Raw genomic sequence first — 24362 nt, 5'->3', positions numbered from 1 at the left:
TATGTTCATCAAATAGTACATACACATACATGTTACAAAAAATTTAGAGGGCAAATCCATATAAAATTGTACGTTAAGAGAATTGTTAAACATTTATGGTCTTGATGATTTCAGACCATAGAAATAGATGTTATTGTTTTTATTTTATAATATTTTATACATTTATTGGTGTTAGACAATTTACAAATATATGAAATTGTGATTATTAGATAAAATTACTCAATATTTGTTGTATATCTCTTTAGATTTTTAATTGTAAATAGTTTATTATTATATTAGTTTATTTGATTTGAATATTTTACATATCTTGCTGATTGAATCATATTTCTTTTTGTTTTAAATATAGATGAATGTTTTAAAAAATAGAAATTTTTATCTCTATTTTGTATATGCATATGTACTCATGTATTTGATATGTTGTCAAATGTTTTTTAGATTACATTCTGAAATTGACGCTAAATTTAGAATCTTCTACAACTTTATGTCGATTGGTAAGACGATATTTTTAAATGTAAAAATACATTTAAACATTATTAACACAATTTATTTTCATTTTTAGCTAACTACTTCTATAAATAAATTTTGAAGAACGTGCAAAAGCTCCAATAAGAAAAAGTTGGTATGCTGCCCAATCAGAGGAAAAAAAGAAGAGGTCCGCAAAAAAAAAAAAAAAGAGATATGCCGAGTTGAAAAAAATTTGAAATAATAAAATTCAAACGCAAATACAGTATCAGCATACTCTCTCTTGTCATTCAAATGACAATGAAGTCATTTGTATAAGATAGATTGATTCGTCTTCAAATGTTAATTTTTCTGAAACTTCAACGCTTCGTGAAAGAGATTTATGTTCCGACAACATAATTGCATCTACCCCAATATTGAGCGATCAGGTTTATTCATAATTATCTCTTATTAAAAAATATTTACTTCATTTTGTTTCTATTTTTACCAATAAATACAAAAAACAATTTCTTCTACAGGTTAATTATCTATATGAAGAGGGATTAAGTTATGAGAAGACGTCAGAATTCCATTCGGAACCTCAGGTAAACTACAAATGATCAACTTTTTGCATTTTTTTTCTGCATCTATTTGATACATTATTCTCAAATCTTTTATTTATTTTTATATAGGAAAACAACAAGACAAATCTGTACCCTAATGTGCATGAAAGAATAGAATAACTATTTTGAAACTTCTTTTCAAAAGTTTAAATCATTGTAATATATAAGCAAAAAGTATTTCTGTGTAGTTATAAATGTATTTGTGAAAATTTTTATGTTATAGTTATGAATATTTTCCAGATAACATGCATGATCTTTTTTATGATCAGAGAAAAAATGTCAAAATATAACTAGAACTGCCTATACATAGTTAAATTTAGAAATTTGTATATATTTAAACTCTCATTTTTTGTGAATTGACAGGTAGCCAAGTAAAAATTAATTTATTATCATATATGTAAATTTGTCGAATATTACCATCTATTATATTTTATAACTATATTTTTTACCGTATTTTACAAAATCATGTCTGAAGCCCAAAGTGAAAAAAGAAAATTCAATCCAATTTATCCAAGCCTGAAGTCAGCCAGCCATAAAGCCCAACCACCCAAAATATAAAATGGCGCCATTTTCATCATAAAGTCTAATACTTCTCATCTCATTTGAAGACTGGTGCCGTTTTGATTAAAATAAAATCTTAATTCTACATTTATCACTATAACTAAATCGTTATTCACACCTTACTTCATTTCGTCTATTCCAAGAGCAGAGCAAAACTTATTGAATTCAGGTGTGAATAAGGACAACGAAGATCAGAAACAAAACCCATTCAGTTATTTTGATACCTAGGTTGGGATGCTTGATGATTATAAAAGTTGGCTGCATACATTTTAAAGTTGTGACTTGCTTCTTATAAGTTGTTATATTATAGTTATAAATATTATGCAGATTGTGTGTATAATATGTATTGTAAACAAGAAAAAATTCTAGAAATATAGACATAAATCTGTCCATTTATAGTTAAAATTTTTATGTATGATTATCAATATTTTGTACATAACATATGTGATTTTTTTATGATCAGAAATAAAATCTCAAAATATAGATGGAATTTTATCATTGATATTTAAAATTAAGAAATTGTGTGAATTTAAATTATTATTTTGTTGTTCATTGTGAATTGATAAGTAACCAGTTTTTCATATTTTTTCAATTGGGCACACATGCAATGCACGTGTTTGCCCTTTACCTAGTATGTGTATATATATATATATATATATATATTAGTACTTCAATGAACAATATAAACAGTAATAAAAAAATATGAATAGTACTGATAAACAGTGCTCTTATTTTACGTTTTTTTCTTCATCCCTCTCTACGTCCTCAAACCAATATTTTTTCACAAAATATCACAAAATTACTACAACAGATTACAAAATCACCACACAAAATATCACAAAATCACAACAATAGATCACAAGATCATAGCAACCACAAACCAAACTCATCGAAATCATCTCAAAATTACCGTAGGATGATCACAAACTTATCGTAAATTATCCTAATTCTGCAAAATCGTAAAATGTACAAATTTACAAAATTACAAAATGGGAGAGATAGAGGGCTGAACATGGAGGAGCAGGGGAGGTGCCGTGGAAGGCTGGTGGTTGCGTCGTGGGCTATAGGCGGCGGATCTAGGCCGTCGTGGTGGTGCGGTGGCGTGAGCTTGGCTAACGGCGGCGCCATGAGGAGAAACCTGTGCATGTAGAGGCGCTACGTGATGCGGCTAGAGAAGAGCTACGGGTGGTGAGTTCTATGGAAGTGGTCCATAGCGTGAGGGGAATTCGGTGGTGGTGCTTGGTGGAGCAGGGGCTGAGCCGCGGTGGCACAATGGTGGAGAACCCATGCCTTGAGACCCATTTTGGGTTGCTCACGTGCAGCTAAGGGAGGAGCTACCAAGGAGCTTCGATGGTGGGATTTGGTCTCCAGCGTGAGGGGAACTCGGTGACATGATTGGTGACACCGCACAGTGGCGCACAGCTGCTTGAGAGAGGACGTGGCTGAGCGGAATGAGAGAGAGGGAGAAAGGAAAAGTGAGGGGAAATGAAAGTTTTTGGAATTTAAATCCAACCCTTCATCATAAGTTTCTAAATTTGATCCAATGGTGAAATTTAAAATACTAATTTAAATTAATTTAAAATAGATAATCAACATACAAATATCATATCATAAATAAATTATCAAAATATTAATTTTTTATCATTAAATAAACGATGAAATTTTGTTAAATATTTTTAAAAAAGTAAAACTATATAAATAATTAGAATTTTAATATAATTTAAATATGATAATATTCTTAATTAACTAAATTATGCAAACGTCCCTTGATGTTACCTACTATTAGTATATATATACACACACATATTCGTCCTGCATCGACAGTTCAAATGATATCAATCTTAAGTTGGAATATTTTGGTGGCATGCATGGATTATTGGTCATATATATATATATATATATATATATATATTTTAGTACTTAAATATTGCTCTAGCTTATAAATTAGTTTGAATTAAGATGGATTATAAGCTAGATCAGCAATATTGAAGTTGCAAAGTATAAAAAATAGGGTAGTGATAGGGTTACAACCCTATTACTATATATTTACTACTCATAGTTCATTTCAAATTTTTTATTTTTTTATCATTTTTTTAAGTATTTTTTTAACATCCTTAACTATTAAGAAAAAATTAAAAAAATATATAATTTTACTAATAGTCAATTTCTTAATTATTAAGTAAAATAAAAAATTAATAAAATATAAAATATAAAATTAGTAGTAAATAAATAGTAAGAGGATAGTAACCCTATCATTTTCTTTAAAAAAATACATATATATGAGTAATGTTATTCATCATTCTATAATGTGACATTAGATAATTGAAGATTATTTATTATATTTTACTCGTAAATCTATCATTTAATACCACATTATAAAATGATGAGAGGATAATAAAAAAATAAATGATGAATATATTTTTAATATATATATATATATATAATGGTTTTATATCTATCTAATTAGTAATATCAGTTGTCTATCAATATCTGCATTAGTACTTACTTCATGGACAAGGAATCATGCATATAGATATAAATTACTGTATATACATGTCAATATTCGTCTCATCCTATAAATGTAAGCTAAATGATCAGCCAAACACGTACACAAGTACGTAGTACATGTTCACCTAATTAATTACGTACCACTTCACATATTCTATATGTATCCTCTCTCTAAGTCACATCACGGCCTGTATCACAAATCCCCGGAATTATTTATGCGCATCTTATCAGCACCACCTTTATTCCCACATATATACTACCCCATTAATTCATGTGCTGATCATCATACATGTCCGTGCCCATGATCGATGCTTCATTATGATACTGACCAAAAGGTTCGATCTTCCACTAATGGGCGGCTTCCCTTCGATCCACTCCCCCCCGAGCTAGCTAGCTTCTCAAACAAACTATACAGCTTGGACCCACGCACGAGAGAGAGCAGCTCAGAGAGCAAAATTGATATATACACACATTACTACGTACCGAATAAATTTATAAGCATAATTTATCTCATAAAATCAATTTTATAAAAAAAAATTACTCATTTTTTATAAACATATCAATACCTTATCTACATGTAATGTGAGATTTTTCTTCAACATCTTTCTTCACGTACAGGCTAATATTTTTTTCTGATCTTTGTCACGGAGTAAGTAGTGTGGACTCTCATTTGTCATGTGACAATCTATGATACCATGAAGAAATTTACGAGCTTAACTTATTTTATAAAACCGGTTCTATAAGAAATAATTACTTATTCCTTATAAATATGTCTAAAATTTTATTCACAAATAATTTAGAATTACTCTTCAACACCTACTTCATATGTTCTTATTTGTTTTTCCTTTCTTATATTTCTTTGTTTTGTACAAGAGAATGACTTGCCAAATATATAAACGTGTATATATAAGAAACAGAAAAGTCCAACGATCAGAAACTATATAGACAAATTAACTGCTACATTATTTTTTTTTTATTTTTTATTTTTACGGTTGCGCTCATGCTGATCACATCCAAACTTATAATAACGTTTTGATTAAACAATGCGGTGGGGGTGGGTGGAGAGAGAGAGAGAGAGAGAGAGGCATAACTAAAATGCCCACGAGTGACAATAAGAAAAAAACAAAAGCACTTGTGAGAGAACTTTAGCTTTGGGCATGGGGGGGTCAATGACAGTCATGTGAGATCTGTCTCGAGGCCGACAAAAAGAAACCATCTTCATCATTTGACGTTGTGATTTTTAATTTTTTCCATATATATTAATTAGTGGGTAAATTAAGGAGAAAATAAACGAATTAACCGGCGGTGGGGGGATCCAGGGAGGGGTCCGAATGGTCGGCTGCAGATGTGGATAGAAGTTTGAAACGTCGAAAGTGACAAAATTAATTTTAAAGAGGCTCGTAGACCCGAATAGTAATTAGCCGACCTCTTTTTATATCATAATTAATTAATTAATATTATTATTGACCATGATGGGACAACATATTGACCCATCATCACCGTCCATCTGATCAGATATATAGCTGGCTCATGCATGGTAGCTAGCTCTCTCTGGTCTCTCCCCAATCCAACCAGCCACCGGGCGGCACACACTAGCTCATATATGTATTCCCATGTGCCATTTTTTTTTTTAATTTTAATTTTTTTAAGCATCCAACGAAAGAATACTATTAGCTTTGCATGGAAGTAGTTGGAAGCACCAAAATGGACAATACTATGTGCTTGTCTCTCATGTATCCGGTCGGCTCGTAACAAGAAGTAATATCAAGTGGGAAATACGATGAATTATCGTCTTAATCCTCGCTTGGATAGCCAATAAGATGAGATCATCTGTAAATATTAATAAAATAACTTAAATTAATATATTTTATGAATTTTAAAAATGAGAGAAAAAAATTGAATAAAAATATTATAAAGTTAAATATTATTAAAATATAACTTTTTAATATTATTTTTGTTTTGATTTTTAAAAAAATTATTATTTTTTTTATAAGTTTAAAAAAGTTATAATAATTAGGTAATGATTAGATGAAAATATTGAATATTTGAATTTAAAAGTATTTGTATTTATGATGTTTGTATATTGAGATGAGATCGGATGAGATGAAAGTTGAATAAAATATTATTAGAATATTATTTTTTAATATTATTATTATTTTTGGATTTGAGAAAATTGAATTGTTTATTATAATTTGTGTAAAAATTTAAAAAAATTATAATAATGAGATGAGATGAGTTGAAGTAATTCTTAAATCCAAACTGGGCTGAAGATTTTGCTATCCAAGCTAGACCTTAATTAAAATCTCACTCCCAGTGCCCCGACCCATGGTATATACTGTGGTGTGTGTGTATATATATATATGTACATATATATATATATATAAATAATGGTAGATACAATCTTATGGTTTACAAATCTCGCATACTCCATTTGAAAAAAGTGAAGCTCATAATTAAAAAAATTTTTGTACATGTAAGTCCTAGATTTTTTCATTTTGTTTTTCAAATAATAGTGCACGGAGTTTGCACACTTTAAAATTATAAATATTATTTATATATATATTTATATATATATATATATATATATGGAGGTTAATTAAGCTAGCTTCCAGCTTCCAAGTACGTGATATATATTTCAAAGTCACCTGCATCAATTGCTAGTTACTACTGATTAGTTTCCTAATTAATCATTGTTAATTGATTGAGCAGATTTAATTGATTTTGTAATTCCAATTAGGTTTAATTTTTCGTTAATTTTGTTTTATATATAGTACTTTAATTAAACAACGATGATCAACAAAACAAGTTACGTATCGTTGGGTCGATCGATCGACACAGCAGAAAATAGAAATAGGAAAAATATTCTTTGTCAAATTAATACAGCCAATGCCCAATTGCACGTATGTACGTAATATAAAATCTTCTTCTAATTATGTAAGCATGCAATATATATATATATATAGTTGTTGAAACTTGACCCGTTCTCATGTATTCAACCAATTAAATCTTCTTAGTTTTGATATATTGTCGTTGCATGTATATATTAAATAAATATAGTTCATTATGTATCTGTCAGTACTAGCTGGAATTCATGATATAATATATTGGTCGGCTAGTGCATGCTTTATATATATAGAGCATATATATCATGATAACAACTTTAATTTCTTTCTGTAGTCTTATAGATCAAAATGGAATCCATATATACGCAGCCTCGAAATTGGGCCCTATATTTATATTATATATATATATATATATATATATAGATCGATACGAACATATCATGCGAATGTTGCATGCACCCTGACTCAAGCTGCATGTGATTGAGATCAGATGGTTACGGCGGGATCCTTGATGATCAGGGGCAAATCGATATATATATATATATAAATATATATATATATATGATATACAGAAAAATGTTATTCATCAATCTCTTTTATCTCATGATATGATAAGTAAAACATAACAAATACTTTTCCAACCATATTATATATACTACGTCATAAGTAATGAGAGGATGATTAAATAAAAAAGAGAGAGTAATATATAGTACCACGTACTCTACCGATATCGGAGGTCAGGGCTCTTTCGTTAGAATGAGCATGTATATAATATATATCTGCGAATCAGTTTGATTTCTATATAATATCCCCTCATTTTTAATGTATGTGTTCGATCCGTTGCCATGATCATTTCAACACATCTGATAATTTTTGCACTGATCACGATAAGTCGAACTGATCTTAAACTCCACGAAAAAAGACCGACCTGTACTCGCACTATATAGATGTAATTTTATATTGTATTGTCATAATTTGATTGAACATGGAGTCGCTTTCCCGATCTATTTTATCTATCAAAATGTCAAGGATATTAATGTTTAGATGGGGGGAGAAGTTTAATTAGTTTTTTTATGTTTTATTTTTCTTATCTGGCAAACGCATTTTTTGTTGGATTCTGGTAGTTGCAAATAGTTAATTCTTAATAAAGGGTGGCCGCGCATGATTGCCCATTGATTGGCTATAGTATATATGCCTAGCTGATCTGCTTTTTAATGATTTGGCTATAGTACAAAAACAAACATACACCACGAAAAGTATCAGTCAACTTTCATATATACACGGAACAAAGACGTACAAAAATAATACATACATATATATATATATGTGTGTGGTATTTATATGATAATCTGATGATATATAGTCTAATTTTTCAAATGAAAAATCTGAATTCAAACCTCCACCCCTTATAAAAAAGAAAAAAAATAAAGCATTTAATGCTGCCGACATAGAATTTTCAAACTGTCTAAAATTCATGTTTGTGGAAGAAGATAATCATTAATTTTGGTGAGAGCAGAGGACCCAACGCTAACCTTTTAACTCAGACCATTGCTTGCATTGATACATTTGTAAGTCACCTAAAAAATAAAGAGGAATTTCTTATTTAATAAGCAATGCTACTTTTACATTATATATTTGTCATTTTCAATATATGTTATTTATTGAAAATGATAAAATTTAAGATAAATATTTTATTTTTAATTTACTTGTATTAATTACAAATGTGGTGTGGGCCAACTTCTGGGTCAAAACTCAAACCCCATATATAGATGTTAAAAAGTCATCATACATAAGAAGGATGTGGGTGAGCTACCAACCGGACTTTTGGCTAATATTTAGGTTGGTTTTGATATTGAGATGATATGGTTTTATATGAAAATGAAATAAAATATTATTTTTAATATTATTATTATTTTAAAATTTAAAAAATTTAAAAATTTTATTATATTTTATATAAAAATTTAATAAAATTATAATGATGAGATGAAATAAAATCGTCTCTATATTCAAATATGTCTTAGTTTTATTAAAGAATGAGAGATCACACATCCATAATTTAAAAATCTGACCACCTAACCTCATTCTCATTCATATATATACGCAACAACAAGACAACAACTTAATTCTCCATAAATTGTTTTTCTTTTTCAATATGCTATTTAAATCATATGATTTTCATTATTTCTGACTGAGAGTTATTTTATATTAAAATTTTTAAATAATTTACTGTTTTTTTTTTTTCAATAAAAACAAACCTCGCCGCAGCACAAGATACAGCCAAGACTGCCCCTTGATATTTGTTTGGATAAATATAGTTTAATTAAAAATGTTTCGTTGGCTTTGACGGAGAAAAGAAAGGAAAAAAATTAAGGGGTAGGGTATTTACATACATACCAGTTGCTAGTACTAGTAGAACCCAGCTTCTGCTTGGGATTCGATCCCATCTTCGTCAACGTCGACAACGCTGATTGCTGCAAAAGTAAGCACAGGGAAAACAGAGCTTCAAAAAGTCGCCCTTTGTAACCACTACCGCCTCCACCCATTTTCAGCTCCCTTTTAACTGCCGCGGGCTCTACAACTTCCTCTTCCTATCTCTCCTCTTAAGGTTGTACACATATACATAAGTTCTCTCGACATATTTCTACCTCTATATGCATCTATGCGTGTATTCTTTTCGCTTTCATTCTCGCTCCTCACGTTTGTTATTCGCCGAGTATGTACTGTTTTCCAGTTCCTTGTTGTCTAACTTTCACTTCACTTTTGAGATTATTTTTTCATATTTTTTGGTTTCTAGGATATTTCACTTTTGTAGCAGAATTTAGCTGAAACATGCGATAGTTTGGGTATCAGAACCGGCTTTAATTTTTATTTTATATGTTTGTTGCTCAAGTTTTGGATGATTTAAATATATTTCAGACTAAAACAAGAACAAAAACCAAAATATTATTGACAAACAAAATTTAGCTGACTAATTTTCTGAAAAGATTAGTCACTTCAAATGACTGGTTCTTGAGCTGTCTTTGCATCTGTTTGAAAATTAGATGAGTTTCGGTCCATATTTAGAAAATGCCTTTTCCTTTTGATCCCAAAAACCTTAAACTTGGAACGGGGATACAACTACTTTTAAGCTCGTTAATAAAGATTTATTTCAGCTCCTTTACTCTGGCCGGAAGAAAGAAGGAAATTGATTTCCAAAAATACATTTTTCCTCCGTCCATTTAGGTAATGGAACTCAATGGAATAACTGGACGGTAGCAATTTTAAAAGAAGTTTCTGTCTAGATATGTAATTTAAGAATGCAGTTCCGAAAATTGATAAAGATCTTTCTGCTCACACTTGCAGATAGTTAAAATCTCGATAATCTGTTCCTCCTTGTTCTGAGTTACTTTCTTTTATGTCTATGCATCTTGTTTCTCTTTTTACCCATTTATTTTTCCAATTCTTGTATTATTGGTTTTGATATATTAGGTGTGGAAATTCAGTAAGAAATAGGTTTCCTATGAGAATTATTCTCCCATTAAGCTATCTTGTGCCATTGAAAGCTTCTATCTTGCCAGGGTACTCATAAGTCTCTAATCTCTTCTGCTAACAGTTCAAAGGACGAGGAGTTTTAGAGGGGATAATTACAAGTCCACAATAAGATCTTTTTGCGATTATTGTAAGGAACTGTTTCCTTCTGGGCATTATGCATGTCTGGCCCTGTGGCCATCGTTGATAACGTGGAAGGAGCAATTTCTCATGCAGAGAGAACAAAATCTCTTGATGCCATTTCCGACAAAGACCACACATCCCTATCAACTAATGGTGAAGTTATTCATACTTCTGAAACTGCTGGCTTTAGAGTCAGGGAGCTCTTACTTACCAACAGGGAATCATATTCCGGCTCATTGCTTGGCAGCATCCCTGAGGGTAGAGGGAAGTATTTCTGGTCAGATGGTTGCATATATGAAGGTGGGTGGAGACGGGGGGTGAAGCATGGGAAGGGAGAACTAAAATGGCCTTCTGGAGCAGTCTATGAGGGTGAGTTTTCAGGTGGCTATATGCACGGTACAGGGACATATATTGGATCTGATAATTTGACCTATAAGGGACGATGGCGGTTGAATGTGAAACATGGATTGGGATATCAAGTTTATCCTAGTGGAGACATCTTTGAAGGCGCTTGGATTCAGGGTGCAGCAGAAGGGCCTGGTAAGTACACCTGGGCTAATGGAAATGTTTATCTAGGAAACATGAAAGGAGGCAAAATGTCTGGCAAAGGAACTCTTACTTGGATGAACGGGGACTCATTTGAAGGAAGCTGGTTAAATGGAATGATGCATGGATTTGGAGTGTATACATGGAGTGATGGAGGCTGCTATGTTGGAACTTGGACATGTGGCTTAAAGGATGGAAAAGGATCATTTTATCCCAAAGGTAGCCGACTGCCTGCTTTACAAGAACTTTACATCAATGCCTTGAGGAAAAGAGGTCTGTTGCCAGATCTGAGAAAGCAGAACCTTGCACATATCCATCATGTGGCTTCTGTGGAAATGGAAAATGCCAAGGTCGGTGGGAGCCAGAGATCTCGTCATAGTTCATCCGATAAGCTCTCCAAGAGAAGTCTGTTGAATTTGGACCAGACTAGCAACAGGAATGTTTCCCTGCAAAGGCGCTGGAGTCTTGAGGTATCAATTGAAAAAGTGATTGGACATGTTTCGTCACTAGGGTTAACTGAGTCTGTCCAAGAAGGCGGTGAAAAAGCAGTGGAGATGAACATTCCAGTCCTGGAAAGAGAATACATGCAAGGGGTATTAATCAGTGAGCTTGTATTAAGTAGTAGTTTTTCGGCATCATCTAAAAGAGCAAAACGCCTACAAAAGAAACTTGCAAAAGAGGTTAAGAGGCCTGGTGAAGCAATCATTAAAGGTCACAGGAGTTACGACCTAATGCTCAGTTTACAGCTTGGAATCAGGTGCTCTCAAGTTTCTGACTCTTACTATATCCCCTTATATAGGCTGTTTCAGTTATGACTTTTCATTACACTGCTCTTATCTTTTTCAACTTTTTTTTATAAGTATCTACATTTTCATTTGAAAAAAACCTGTGTTGTTTCTGGATAAAATTATTTGATTAAACTCTAACCATTTCTTTTTAAATAAACAGTTGATTGTAGATGCATGATCTTTCGTTCTTCATATAATGAAAAGTATATAGCAAAATGTAATTATCAGACTTTATGGGAAAGACACATTCCACTCATTGCTGCAGAAATCGACAATTATTTTTGTTGTTGTCTCATATTCTGGTACATTGCATTTTGGAGGTGCTGACCATGCATTAGAATATGGACAGATACACTGTGGGGAAAATTACACCAATACAGAGGCGAGAAGTTCGGGCATCCGATTTTGGTCCCCGGGCCAGCTTTTGGATGAACTTTCCCAAAGAAGGATCCCAACTGACACCACCCCATCAATCAGAGGATTTTAAGTGGAAAGATTATTGCCCAATGGTTTTCAGGTGAGAAGTCGATCTTTGTTTCATTACTGCTGAGTTGAATCTTACATGCGGCCCATTTATTTTGTATGATGGTATGCTTGCAATGGTCGTTCCTGATGTTTTGCGAGCTCCTATGCTTCAATTAGCAACATAACCAGAGCAAAAAACTTCTTTCACTTGCTGAGAGGTTATGTTTTTCAGAAAGTTTTGTGATTGCAGTGTTCCTCTTACTTGTATTAATAATTCATGCAGGGACATTTCTTGTTGTTAGTATGTATTGAAAGCTGATGAAAATGTCATTCACATGTAGGAATTTACGGGAGTTGTTCAAGATTGATGCTGCAGATTACATGATGTCCATTTGTGGGAATGATGCTCTCAGGGAACTTTCTTCTCCTGGGAAAAGCGGTAGTGTTTTCTTCCTATCCCAAGATGATCGTTTCATGATTAAGACGCTACGAAAATCTGAAGTAAAGGTTTGTCTATTTCTCTAGTGGAAAAGATTAATAGAATGAATAAAAAAAAAAAAAGGATTAATAGTGTTTGTTGGGAATTTAATTTTTTTTTTATTTTTGCAATTACTGGATTGTTTTATACCTTCATAGCCTCATAGCTACTTATCTCTGATGGATATTTCTTGGTAAATGATAACAATGTTATTTCACAAGGTTCTGATTTTCAAATAATGTGTTAAACTTTCATTGCCATCATATTCTCGCTTCCTTCTTTTACCAGAACTCTTCAATATATGTTTGTTCAGGTAATTTTTTTATCCACCATTGTAAGCTTTAAAAAGCGTCGCAGACTAGGGATATCTTTCTGCTCTGTAGGCACCAACTTATACCGTTAGTCCTTAATTGCTGATGATTGTTGAGAATTGTCTGCTTACAAATCACTGCTACCCAAATTTGAATGTGGTGGTACTGTAGTAGTTGGTATACCATTGATGAAATTGCTCATTGATCTTAACTGAGACTAGACCCAGTTTTCGTATTGGTAGTGAGCAAATGATGGATGAAAAATGATTGATTTATGACTAGAAAGCCAAATAAAAGATTGAATCCAATCTAATGGGGGCAGAGAATAGGTATTATGGTGTGTGCGTATTTGCATATTAGATTTCAAAGCATGGGATTTATTTGTTCTTGAGATGAGGACCATATTTGATATCTCATCTCTACTGTGAATAAGTTTTTGAGCAATGGTACATTTGCTATGGTTAAATGTACATATAGTTTTTTCTTTTTGCCTGTCATCATATGCCTCTTTAAGTTATAGTGACCGTAGTTTTGATGTGCAGGTTCTTCTAAGAATGCTTCCAAACTATCATCATCATGTGAGGTTGTATGAGAACACTCTCATTACCAAATTTTTTGGCCTTCATAGAATCAAACCTTCAAGTGGTCAAAAGGTAATTGGCACAATAAAGCTTCGTTCGATACCAAAAGCATTTTTCCATGGACGTTAATGTTGTAGCCATTAGTTCTCTCTTACCATTTATGATCCATAGGTTTCAACTTATTAAATTTTAATTTCATATTAAGTTGACTCTTGCATGACTTGTCTCATGTTCCCTCTCATTAAACTTACTTCAAGAATGTGTGATGCTGAGGGATGGAGGGAGTTTTCTCAACATATCGGTAATGATGTGGGCAATGGATCTATGATACAATTTTGACATGATACATGGTGTGGAGATCAGCCTCTGGGGTCTTTATGAATCTATTTTGCATCGCTCAGGTTAAGGATGTATCAGTAGAAGATCATTTACAGTTCTTAAACTGATCTTCTCAATGGGCTGTAGACTTTATTAGTGTGGCACAGGATTGGGAGATGTATCTCTTCAACTCATTCTTTGCTCGGTTATATTCTGATCGGTTGAAACAAGACTGGGAAGACACGTTTGGCCATCTGGCCCATGTCTAAGAGATGGATGCTTGAAGTCAAGTTGTTCTATAATGCATTGATTCCTCACGAGTACTAGCTTTCCATGGAAGTTCATATGGAGGAGAAAGGCCTCCCAGAGAGTGGCATTCTTTCCTTTGGACAAAGGCATTAGGGAAGATCTTTACTTTGGACAACCTATGCAGGAGACATGTTATGGTGATAGAGTAGTGTTGCATTTGTAGGAGGAACGGGGAATCCGTAGATCACTTCCCTATCGTGAGATAGCCAGCACTCTTGGCAAGCTGTTTTGGTATCTTTGGGCTTAACTAGGTGATGCCTAGACAAGTGTTAGATTCATTAGAATGCTGGAAAGGAAAATTTGAGAATCATCATAGTGGGCTTATGTGGAGATAATTCCGATCTGTTTAATGTGGTGCATGTGGAGAGAGAAACAATGAGAACTTCGAAGATAGCATGAGGAGGATGGAGGAACTCAGAACTTTCTTTTCAGAACCTTTTTATTTATTTATTTATTTTATCTCTTCTTCTAGTTTGGTGTATCTGATTCATACTCTCCATGTACTTGGATAGTGCCTTTTGATCATTAATAAAATTAATTTACTCTTAAAAAAGGAATCTCATATCACAATAAGCTAATAGTTCATATTTAATTCCTACCATGCAGTTTCGCTTTGTGGTAATGGGAAATATGTTCTGCACAGAGTTAAGGATCCATCGAAGATTTGATTTGAAAGGTTCTTCACTAGGACGCTCAGCAGACAAGGTTGAAATTGATGAGAACACTACACTTAAAGATTTGGATCTAACCTATTGCTTTTATTTGGAACCCTCTTGGCGGGAGGCTTTATTGAAGTAAGTGATACTATCAAAGCTGCTATGTAAATTTCTTTCTGACTTGAAGTTTACATATCAATTGCCTGTGGCTTGGATGATATGGCAGTAGACCCCGGGTTACTACCTGATGCTGGAAGCAAAAATATGAAGATTGCAAGAGAATAATCTGTCCATTAAAAGTCGTGCTTGTTATAGTTTCTGTCTTGATGTCATATTTGTGTGAAACATTCCAAACAAATTCCAAGTTGTTTCATCTTTAGCCTACTGACAAATTTTTGTTGGTTTTAGTTGGCATACATGTGTTAGGCTTGCTTAAAATTTAAAGTTCTAATTCTTCATTGTTGATTGTTCTCTTCTTCTTGTGTTGTTTTAAGTGGATTAGAACTCTGGCATCCATCTTATGCTGGCCTTGAGCTTATTGTTAACACAGATATGGGCTACGCTTTCCTCAAATTTTTTTTTTTCTTTAAAATGCAGGCAGATTGAGATAGACAGTAAGTTCTTAGAAGCACAGCACATTATGGATTACAGCCTTTTGTTAGGTGTGCATTATCGAGCCCCCCAACACCTGCGCTCTCTCATGTTCAAGCAAAATATAACAGCAGCAGATGGATTGGCAATGCTTGCAGAAGAAGGTAGGTTTTATATTTAATGTCTTCTGTTCAAAATCCGGTTCTCTTGCATAATCTGTTAATGCAACTGTAAGAAGGATCTTGATTAAGTGAGGTTAAAAAAAATGAGTAGGACTGAAAACTAGTGTCATGTAATACACATCTGGAGAATTATCAAGTAATGAGAGATTCTCCTGGAGCTATTTTTCAGTTGAATTAGATCAACACACTGTGATCTGAAGGTGGTACATGTAATCCTGGGACATAGTTAGTGGTTTGACCCTTATCGGTTCTTGTTCTTTTTTGTTATTTTTACAAAGGTGTATAGTAGCAATATTCATTAATCTAGAGGACTGATATCAAAATTCTGGTGGTTATGTTTCAATTCAGACCCCCTAGAGAATGAGATCTCCAACTACCCACAAGGCCTTGTTTTGGTTCCTCGTGGAACCGGTGATGGCAGTGTTGTTGTGGGCCCTCACATCAGGGGTAGCCGACTACGAGCATCCTCTGCTGGTGATGAGGAAGTTGATCTCCTGCTACCTGGTACAGCAAGGTATGATTTCTTGAAATGCCTAGTGTGTTAACCCGAGCGGCAGTGATGATTTTTTTCTTTTTCTGGATGAAGTAACTGATGGTTCATATGCAAAGCTTTCTGTGAAGTCTCCTTTACCTTTGAAGAAAAATAGGAATGTTGGAAAGCACTAGACGGTTGACTTTAAGATCGGAAAATGTTTACATGCTTGATCCCTGCTATCAGTCGAAAGATTTTCTTTTTTAGAATATCTATAAAGCCTCTTCCACTTTCACCCATCATAGCTACTGTTGTATTTCCACAGAATTTGAATTCTATTTTTCTATGCGACCTTGTTAAGCAGGCTACAAATCCAGCTTGGTGTGAACATGCCGGCAAGGGCTGAGCAGATTCCGGGAAAAGAGGAAACCCAAATGTTTCATGAGGTATACGATGTTGTTCTATACCTGGGAATAATCGATATTCTGCAAGATTACAACATGAGTAAGAAGATTGAACACGCATACAAATCTCTTCAGTTTGATTCCTTGTCCATCTCGGCCGTGGACCCTACGTTCTACTCTCAGCGATTCCTAGAATTCATTAAAAAAGTGTTCCCTCCAAATTCTGCAACAAGTTAAGATTTTTGGGTCTAAAAACATAATATTTTTCTTGTGGGAAATCTTATGATGAGTTGTTGTATAAGGGTAATAGTGGGCAGAAGGCGTCAAGTTGTGTTGTAAGTATTGTCAAACAGGTGAAAGTCAGTCCCATCCTAAGCACATCTCAAATGTTGGTTGTTAGAGTGAATTTGATTCTGTTCTCATGGTTAATTAGTTTTCTCTCGAAGCACATCCATTGCTCAATTTACTTTCATCCCTTTTGCACTCCGCTATTCTCTAGTGCGACTAATAATATGACAAAAAATTTTAAAAATAAAAAATCAAAGCTGGGGGGCGATTTATCTAATAATACACTTGCCAGTCTCATCAAAACTTTGGTTCGATCGTCCCAAGCAGAGGGAAATATTATAAGAGGTCTGATGAGATTCGAGAGCAGTCGCCAAAAACCGAAGAGAAAAACAAAACCCAAAAACCCTGAGTTATATACATCATGGGCTGGGTAGAAGAAACAGCCACACATCCATTGGACGTAAAAAAGATGTATCGGGTAGCCTTCGGCTTGTTAGTTCTGTGCTCGTCCTTCATTGTCTGATAATCCGAAGGTAAGCACTGGTGCCAAAAAATTTGTATCGGGGTAACCTTTCAACTCTTTCACTTGTAAAAATATATCCACTAAATGATGGTAAACCCTGCAAGAATCAATATGGTACATTACGTATAATAACCAATCCGCCGTTATAAATTGGTAAAATCATGGTACCCACCATTTTTTAGGTGGGGAAAACAACTCCAACAATGTTCATTTTCAGGAGCTACTAAAAGTAACCTTATCCCATAAACCGGTGGCAATGGTTGGGACCCAGAAAGCTTACTCAAGATGATGCGATGGTGGGCATCTACGTTTAACTTGCCATCTAATTAAGAAATGGGGCATTCATAGTCGAAGGGAGCAGCAGCCGGCCAGGGTCCCGCAGAATAATTAAGGCAAATCCACCTACAAACACACCAAAGATGTAATCTTGTTCAGAGGCGCGCGCGCGCAGTATGCATCTTCGTTATCTTCATTAACACAAGCCCGGTAGGTCCTCTCTCTGTCTCTGTCTCTGTCTCTCAGATAGTTAATTTGGTTGGAGCTTAAGCTTGAGTGGGTCCAAGATCAGTAAAGGTCGGTGCGCTTAGCCTGATCGCTATGTAAAAAAAAAAAAATTATTTACATCAGCTGGCTGTAGCCGCAGCATACCTAATGTATTGAGTTAAAAAAAAGAAAAAATTATGTAAGGTATTCGGAGAGTGCAGTTGATATATAGCCGGGCTCTATAAAAAATGCCTTTAGTCTCCTAGCCTTTTCTTGCCCAACCCAATTCAGGAGCAAAATACAATTAGTACATGTCAGGTTTATAATGTATGTAATGGAGTTTCTTAAACCAGGCAAATTAGGGGAAAAAAAAAGTAGATAGTGGGACTACTTGAAGGGGAATATGCGGGGTTGAACAATGAATGGTGTCCCTTTTTCATGTTTCAGGAGTAGGTCGTTAATGTTGCACTAATCCACTATTAATCCAAGGCACTTGCTTTGGTCCTAGACATCCATTACATACGTTCCTAATCTGCTTGTACCAAAACTTGCGCACTTTTATTACAGTATAATGTAGTGAAGTAAGAAGAAACAAATCCCAAGTGTAGAAGTGATCTCCTTTTAAAGACTATTCCAATTTTGTAGTCAACAACCTTACTCCATTCGTACGGGTGATTTGTCTGCTTGTTCGGTTTGTGATGCACTGATGGCGATGTCGACTGCCTTCAACTCGGTAATATTAATTCCTTTTATTCTAAAGAAAACGATGCATCACAATACTATACATTTAAAAAGAAACAAGGGAAATGAAGCAGGCTCATCACCGTCCCCTAACTGATCTACGTTGGCCTACACGACCAACAGACTCATCTAACAAAAATGTCTTCATGGAAGGTGAAAGCCATATCAGATAAAATTTCTAAAGATTGTGGCCACCAAATATGATTGCAGCAGCAGCTCACAGACAAGCATGCAAATGTTGAGTTTAAGCACAAAACAAGCTAATGATAATGGAACTCCTTGTTGTCTAGCTATTTGATAATAATGGGGTCACATCTTTGTTAACAAACAATCAAGGTGCCTCTTCACCTGGTGGGGCAGGAAGCTAGGATACAACACCCGTTTTCTTTCTTTTTGTGGAATTTTTTGTTTCTGCTAATTATTTATGCTTTTTTGCAAACAGAGTAACGATATTCACAAAAAATTAGTTCATCGGATTTAAAGTCACCAATTAAAATTACGTTCATACTGGTTCATTTACCCCCCACAAACAGAGAGAGCAGGATGAACCGCGAAAATGGAATGTAATAGCATCAGCATCTAAGAATAAGAGAAAGAGGAGAAAAAGAAAAGAATAAATACGTTGGAATGGTTTGGTTGTCAGAGGTGTTGTCCAGATAGCCGTTTTCTTTAACTTCCCACTTTCTCTGACTCAAGATGCCCCATTATTATACTCTTAGCTTTCCTCCTTTTGCTCTCTATCTCGCCCCAACCTTATATACATTTCTTTCGCTCTTCCTTTCAGACAGAGAGAGACGCAGAAAAAGCACTAATCCTCTGAAACACACGTAGAAGGTAGATACACCATCTTGTGTCTGAGGACTAATGGGTTCGTCTTCGGGTCAGAGCAGCAGCAGCTACGATCTCTCATTCAAGATCTTAGTGATCGGAGATTCCGGCGTCGGAAAAAGCAGTCTTCTTGTCAGCTTTATCTCCAACACTGTCGAAAATCTTTCACCCACCATTGGTACTTTCTTTTTACTATTATTATTGTTGTTTTTTAAGTTTACTTTCACTTCTGTTATGTCCAAAGATAGTAATTTTAAGTTCTGCTGGGTTGAGTTCTCTACTTTTCTTGGGTATTCAGTGAATGGAGATTTAAAGATTTGCGCTGAAGATAGCGTGGTTTTTCTCTTTCCACGATTTCTTAACAACCAAACAGAGTCTAAAACTGTTGGATCTATGACCAGATTCTTCAAAACTTTGATTTTCTCCAATTTCTAGATTAGTACAGAATTATATATAACTCGGTTGTTCTGAGTGTTTGGTTTAGCTGCTCTACAATTTGACTACATGAGACTCGTCAAAGGGGAACCCATTTTATTAATTTCTTGAGTTTTTGGATTTTAAAATGTGTAAACCTCGAAAAAATCGGAGTTATTTCTTCTTCAAAGCTTTCTCCATCAATACAAGTTACTTTAAAAAGTTGCGTAAATGAGTATGTATGATTATGTACCTTCGTTTGCCTATAAAAAAATTATGTATGATTTTATCCCTTCATTTTTTATTAATCAATGCAAGCATTTCTAATCCTCTATGCATTTTGAAGGACTGAGTAGCTTTTGTGGTCTATAAATAGAAGTTTTTATTATATGTAGGCGTGGATTTTAAAATCAAGCTGCTCACCGTTGGTGGGAAGAAATTGAAGCTCACAATTTGGGACACTGGTAAGCTGTGGTAATTGTGCATTCTCTCACTGTATGCTTCCAATTTCAAATCTACAACATATCTGCCTAATGTGAAAGATCCCAGCAAGCTTTCGCTCCCATTCTTTCCCTTTTTAGCCAACTTGTCAAATAAAAAGAAACAAAAATCTCAGAAATTTTTTTGGTCGAAATAAAGCCATCCGCTGACTCTAGGTCTCTATTGCAGCTGGACAGGAGAGGTTCAGAACATTAACAAGCTCTTATTATAGAGGTGCCCAAGGGATCATTCTTGGTATGCTATCAGCAACAATTTATTCTTAAAATCATAACTTTATTAAATTGGTGTATGGATGAATCTTTTTTTTAGTACACCTGTGCTACCATTCCTCCCATTTGAGATGATATGTGTTATAGCCAAAGTAGAAGAGCGATCTTGGTGTCAGATTTACTGCTTGAGATGGGGATATTTACTAATGTGGCAACAATCATGAATTTTGCAACATCACTTGTCCTTCCACTTGCAAAGTTAACTTTTGTAGTGTACTAAGTTTTTAAAAAAGTTTCTGAGGAAAGCAAGGCAGAGACTCTTTTATACAAAGCTGAATAAAATTAATGTGTATTGTCTCAAGCATGATCTTCTAGACACTGTTCTTTAATTTGTTTCTTTCGTAACTGTTTTTCAAATTCAGATATAGGATATAAAATTCACTGTTGCTGGAAAGTAAATTACAAACCCAACAGGAGGTGATCCTGCCATGCTTAAAACTAATATTTGTGATTTTTACCATAAACATTAGATTCAATTCTCTCCAATATTTTTTCTGCTATTGGCTTGTTTACTTTGTTCCTAACCTTTCAATAATCTATATTCCCATAATTTTAATAGAGATATTACTGATTTATTCTCTTTTATTTTAGTTTATGATGTTACACGTAGAGACACCTTTACAAACTTGTCAGATGTATGGGCTAAAGAAGTGGAACTCTATTCGACTAATCAAGACTGTGTCAAGATGCTTGTTGGGAATAAAGTTGATATAGTAAGTTTAATATTCTCCATATCTTACATATAAAATAAAAAATTCTCCATATCTTACACATTCTGCCAATAAGTTTACAGAAACTTGGCTACACACTCTTTCTGAAATGACTTTTAATGTTGAACTTCTTAGCTAATATATCTCGTTTTACATTAATCTTACTTTAAAAAAAAAGAAAGTAATGTCTCGTTTTATGTGTAACAATGGATACTCGTGTTATATCCCCTTGACTCTTGAAATATGCCATGAATTTTCATATCTAAAGTGAGCTGTTCTTGGCATATTGTAAAGGTATGTGGTAAATTGCAGGGTGCATCTCCAAGAGTGTGTTTTGCTCATCACTTTCATTGTTCTTTATTTTCTTTTGTAAATCCCTTTTTCTGCTGAGTCATCATTTACTGCATAACGTTTTCCTCAGTTTTTAGCAGTCTATGTTTCCCTTTCAACTATAAAAAACTTCATGTGATTATTTGAAAACTTGACCATTACTTGTAAACTAAATTTTCTAATAGAAAGCTCTCAATTTATTTACTTAGTTAGTAGCTATAACAGCTGATATATACGTGGTTCCAGGACTCTGAAAGGGTTGTAAGTAGAGAGGAGGGAATTGCACTAGCAAAAGAGCTCGGATGTTTGTTCCTTGAATGTAGTGCTAGAACAAGAGAAAATGTGGAGCAATGCTTTGAAGAACTTGCGTTAAAGGTAATGCTTATTCCATTTGACATTCCGTTGATCCATGTAATCACTTTAGGGTGCCTCCCTCTCGATAAGTATAAGCATGTCGTGGCTTATATGGTAATTATGTTTCAAGTTATGATGGGGGTTATGTCTCAAGCAATGATAGTTTGGCTGGCTGGAATGGCACAAACCCCTAATTATGAGGGGAATGGTCGGGTGGGGAAGGGTTGGACAAGGCTTGCCCAAAACTATGATTGCCATTATAAGTAATGATTTGGCCATTTATTCTCATTTTTGAGATTATTTTACAGATAATGGAGGTTCCTAGTCTTTTAGAAGAAGGGTCGGCTGCAGCAAAAAAGAGAGACATTTTGAAGCCTAAACCGGAAAACCAAGCAGGACCTCCAAACCAAGCACCTTCAAACACTATTTGTTGCTTATAATGCCTCCAAACAGTCAAGACTCACTTCTCATGAACGGATCATGTACATGTTAATGAAATATTGGCAATCGGATAACATGTATTAACATACCCATGTTATGAGAACAATTTGCTTCTACTTTTCGCTATTTAATTTGTTTTTAAGTTTTTAAAACATGGCTTTCTGCTTATAATTAGCTAAACAGTAGTTTTTTCCCATTTTCCTAATCACGATGCATATAATAAAAAAAACTATGTAAAATAACTAAGAAATAAACATATAAATTTCAAATTTATACTTTTCCATGAATAACGCTAATTTTATATCTAAGTATTGCAATTAAAATGTGAGATTGAACTATGGAAACGATGTATGTAGAAATTATAAACAAATAGCTAATATATGTAAACCATAAACTAAGTTTATATTTCACTAAATAATGTATAGCAGTAACATATATTTAAAAAATTTTAAGTAGCGCAATTATATACCACATGTCAATGAGTGTAAGGATTTTGGTTAAATATATTTCCCTCATATAATTACAAGTTTTAAAAGAGAAATAATCTATTCTAATTTAATTTTTTGAAATAAAATAGAAAAAATAGTCACTATAATTTTTTTTACAGACCACGGCGGCCCCCTCGTCTCCTTTTTTTCTTGTCACTGTTTGTTTGTGAGATCTTTTTGTAGTTGTATTACTTCTCTTATTATATTCGTTATATTTCTATAGGTAAAAGGCTAAAACATGAATATTTCATGGGGGATGGGACTTTCTCCCTCTTAACGTTAGGTGCCTATAAATCTTTACATGAACTCGATTAAAGTGTAGCGCATTAAGGTTGATATCTTAATGGGTTTGATCATTTAATTAAATAGCTAGGATTGACTCTTATACATTAATCCAAACTTAATTTGAAAAGACTCGAATCTAAATGTATTGGTCACGTACGACTACTTAATCTAATTGTATTTTAATGTATGTACAATATATATAATTAGAATCATTTACCAATATTATTATCGCATATATTTCCTTCTGGTTTAATGATCTCAAATAACTTTATTCAACTAATTGATTAATATTACTTATCTTCAAATAGCTTATCAAGTTGGCTCAAACAATATTTATGCTTACGAGCAATTAGCTTCCAATTTCTATCGTATTTTTTCACATTGATGAGATACCGAGATTATCTATTTAGTTACTAAGGACTGACCTTGTCGTCCATGCATGCCATGCCATGCCATGTGCTTATTATCTACCACCAGTAATACAGTAATACATATATATTCTTCTTCTTCTTCTGAGCTTTCTGGGAACCCAGACACTGCATAACTTAATATATCAAACAGGTTGAGTTAAATGCAGAGTAATTAGGATCTGTGATTTCTTTTCTTTCCTTTTTGTCTTCTTCTTACTCCTTGATTTGTAGTTGAAACCTACAAAAAAAAAAAAAAAAAAACAAGTATAACTTATCATTAGATGGAGAAGAAAAGATTTTGAAATCCAAGGTATTGGTGCATTCTCTGAAAAGGATGATTTTGAGGATGAATTGCTGCCTGACGATGATGACTGATGGTGAAGCGGATTTTGCAGAATTTTCAACTTGAAGGACGGGGCTTACTCAACCAGCTTTTAGTATTTGAGAACTTATCATATTCTCTTATTCTTTGCTTCCGTCGTTAATTTTAATGTTTTGTAATGCTTTTAGCTTTAAATAGTACTATATTGTATTTTTCTCTAATATTATTTTATAAGAGCTTGATTTTG

General features: G+C 33.7%; 2 protein-coding genes across 4 annotated transcripts; both read left to right on the top strand.

The window, feature by feature from the left end:
* Positions 1 to 9350: 9350 nt before the first annotated feature.
* On the top strand, positions 9351 to 17157 carry LOC121264719 (phosphatidylinositol 4-phosphate 5-kinase 9). 3 transcript variants are annotated; one of them, XM_041168009.1, is made up of 9 exons: positions 9352 to 9581; positions 10569 to 11930; positions 12311 to 12478; positions 12768 to 12933; positions 13758 to 13868; positions 15030 to 15217; positions 15677 to 15834; positions 16201 to 16366; positions 16689 to 17157. In XM_041168009.1, exons 2-9 carry the CDS (start codon positions 10666 to 10668, stop codon positions 16963 to 16965), a joined length of 2499 nt encoding a protein of 832 aa, XP_041023943.1. In that variant the 5' UTR covers positions 9352 to 9581; positions 10569 to 10665; the 3' UTR covers positions 16966 to 17157. The 3 variants fall into 3 exon arrangements, with proteins under 3 accessions (XP_041023946.1, XP_041023943.1, XP_041023944.1); XM_041168010.1 differs by having other exon boundaries at positions 9352 to 9689; XM_041168012.1 differs by lacking the exon at positions 13758 to 13868 and having other exon boundaries at positions 9351 to 9581.
* Positions 17158 to 19308: 2151 nt separating this feature from the next.
* LOC121264724 (ras-related protein RABC2a-like) lies at positions 19309 to 22741 on the top strand. The gene is made up of 6 exons (XM_041168022.1): positions 19309 to 19769; positions 20401 to 20469; positions 20675 to 20740; positions 21367 to 21488; positions 22062 to 22190; positions 22478 to 22741. The coding sequence occupies exons 1-6, from the start codon at positions 19628 to 19630 to the stop codon at positions 22607 to 22609; spliced, it is 660 nt and encodes a 219-aa protein (XP_041023956.1). The 5' UTR covers positions 19309 to 19627; the 3' UTR covers positions 22610 to 22741.
* Positions 22742 to 24362: the final 1621 nt, after the last annotated feature.

This window comes from Juglans microcarpa x Juglans regia, chromosome 5D (genome assembly GCF_004785595.1).
Source record: "Juglans microcarpa x Juglans regia isolate MS1-56 chromosome 5D, Jm3101_v1.0, whole genome shotgun sequence".
Taxonomy (NCBI): Eukaryota; Viridiplantae; Streptophyta; class Magnoliopsida; order Fagales; family Juglandaceae; genus Juglans; species Juglans microcarpa x Juglans regia.
This window is presented reverse-complemented; position numbering and strand designations above follow the sequence as displayed.

What these genes read in the sequence shown, in the direction of transcription:
- LOC121264724 (XM_041168022.1), top strand. Translation starts at nt 19,628, where the DNA reads ATGGGTTCGTCTTCGGGTCAGAGCAGCAGCAGCTACGATCTCTCATTC. An exon ending in AAATCTTTCACCCACCATTG is followed by an intron (nt 19,770 to 20,400) that starts GTACTTTCTTTT and finishes TATTATATGTAG; the next exon opens with GCGTGGATTTTAAAATCAAG. An exon ending in TTGGGAATAAAGTTGATATA is followed by an intron (nt 21,489 to 22,061) that starts GTAAGTTTAATA and finishes ACGTGGTTCCAG; the next exon opens with GACTCTGAAAGGGTTGTAAG.
- LOC121264719 (XM_041168009.1), top strand. Translation starts at nt 10,666, where the DNA reads ATGTCTGGCCCTGTGGCCATCGTTGATAACGTGGAAGGAGCAATTTCT. An exon ending in TATTGCCCAATGGTTTTCAG is followed by an intron (nt 12,479 to 12,767) that starts GTGAGAAGTCGA and finishes ATTCACATGTAG; the next exon opens with GAATTTACGGGAGTTGTTCA. An exon ending in TACGAAAATCTGAAGTAAAG is followed by an intron (nt 12,934 to 13,757) that starts GTTTGTCTATTT and finishes TTTGATGTGCAG; the next exon opens with GTTCTTCTAAGAATGCTTCC.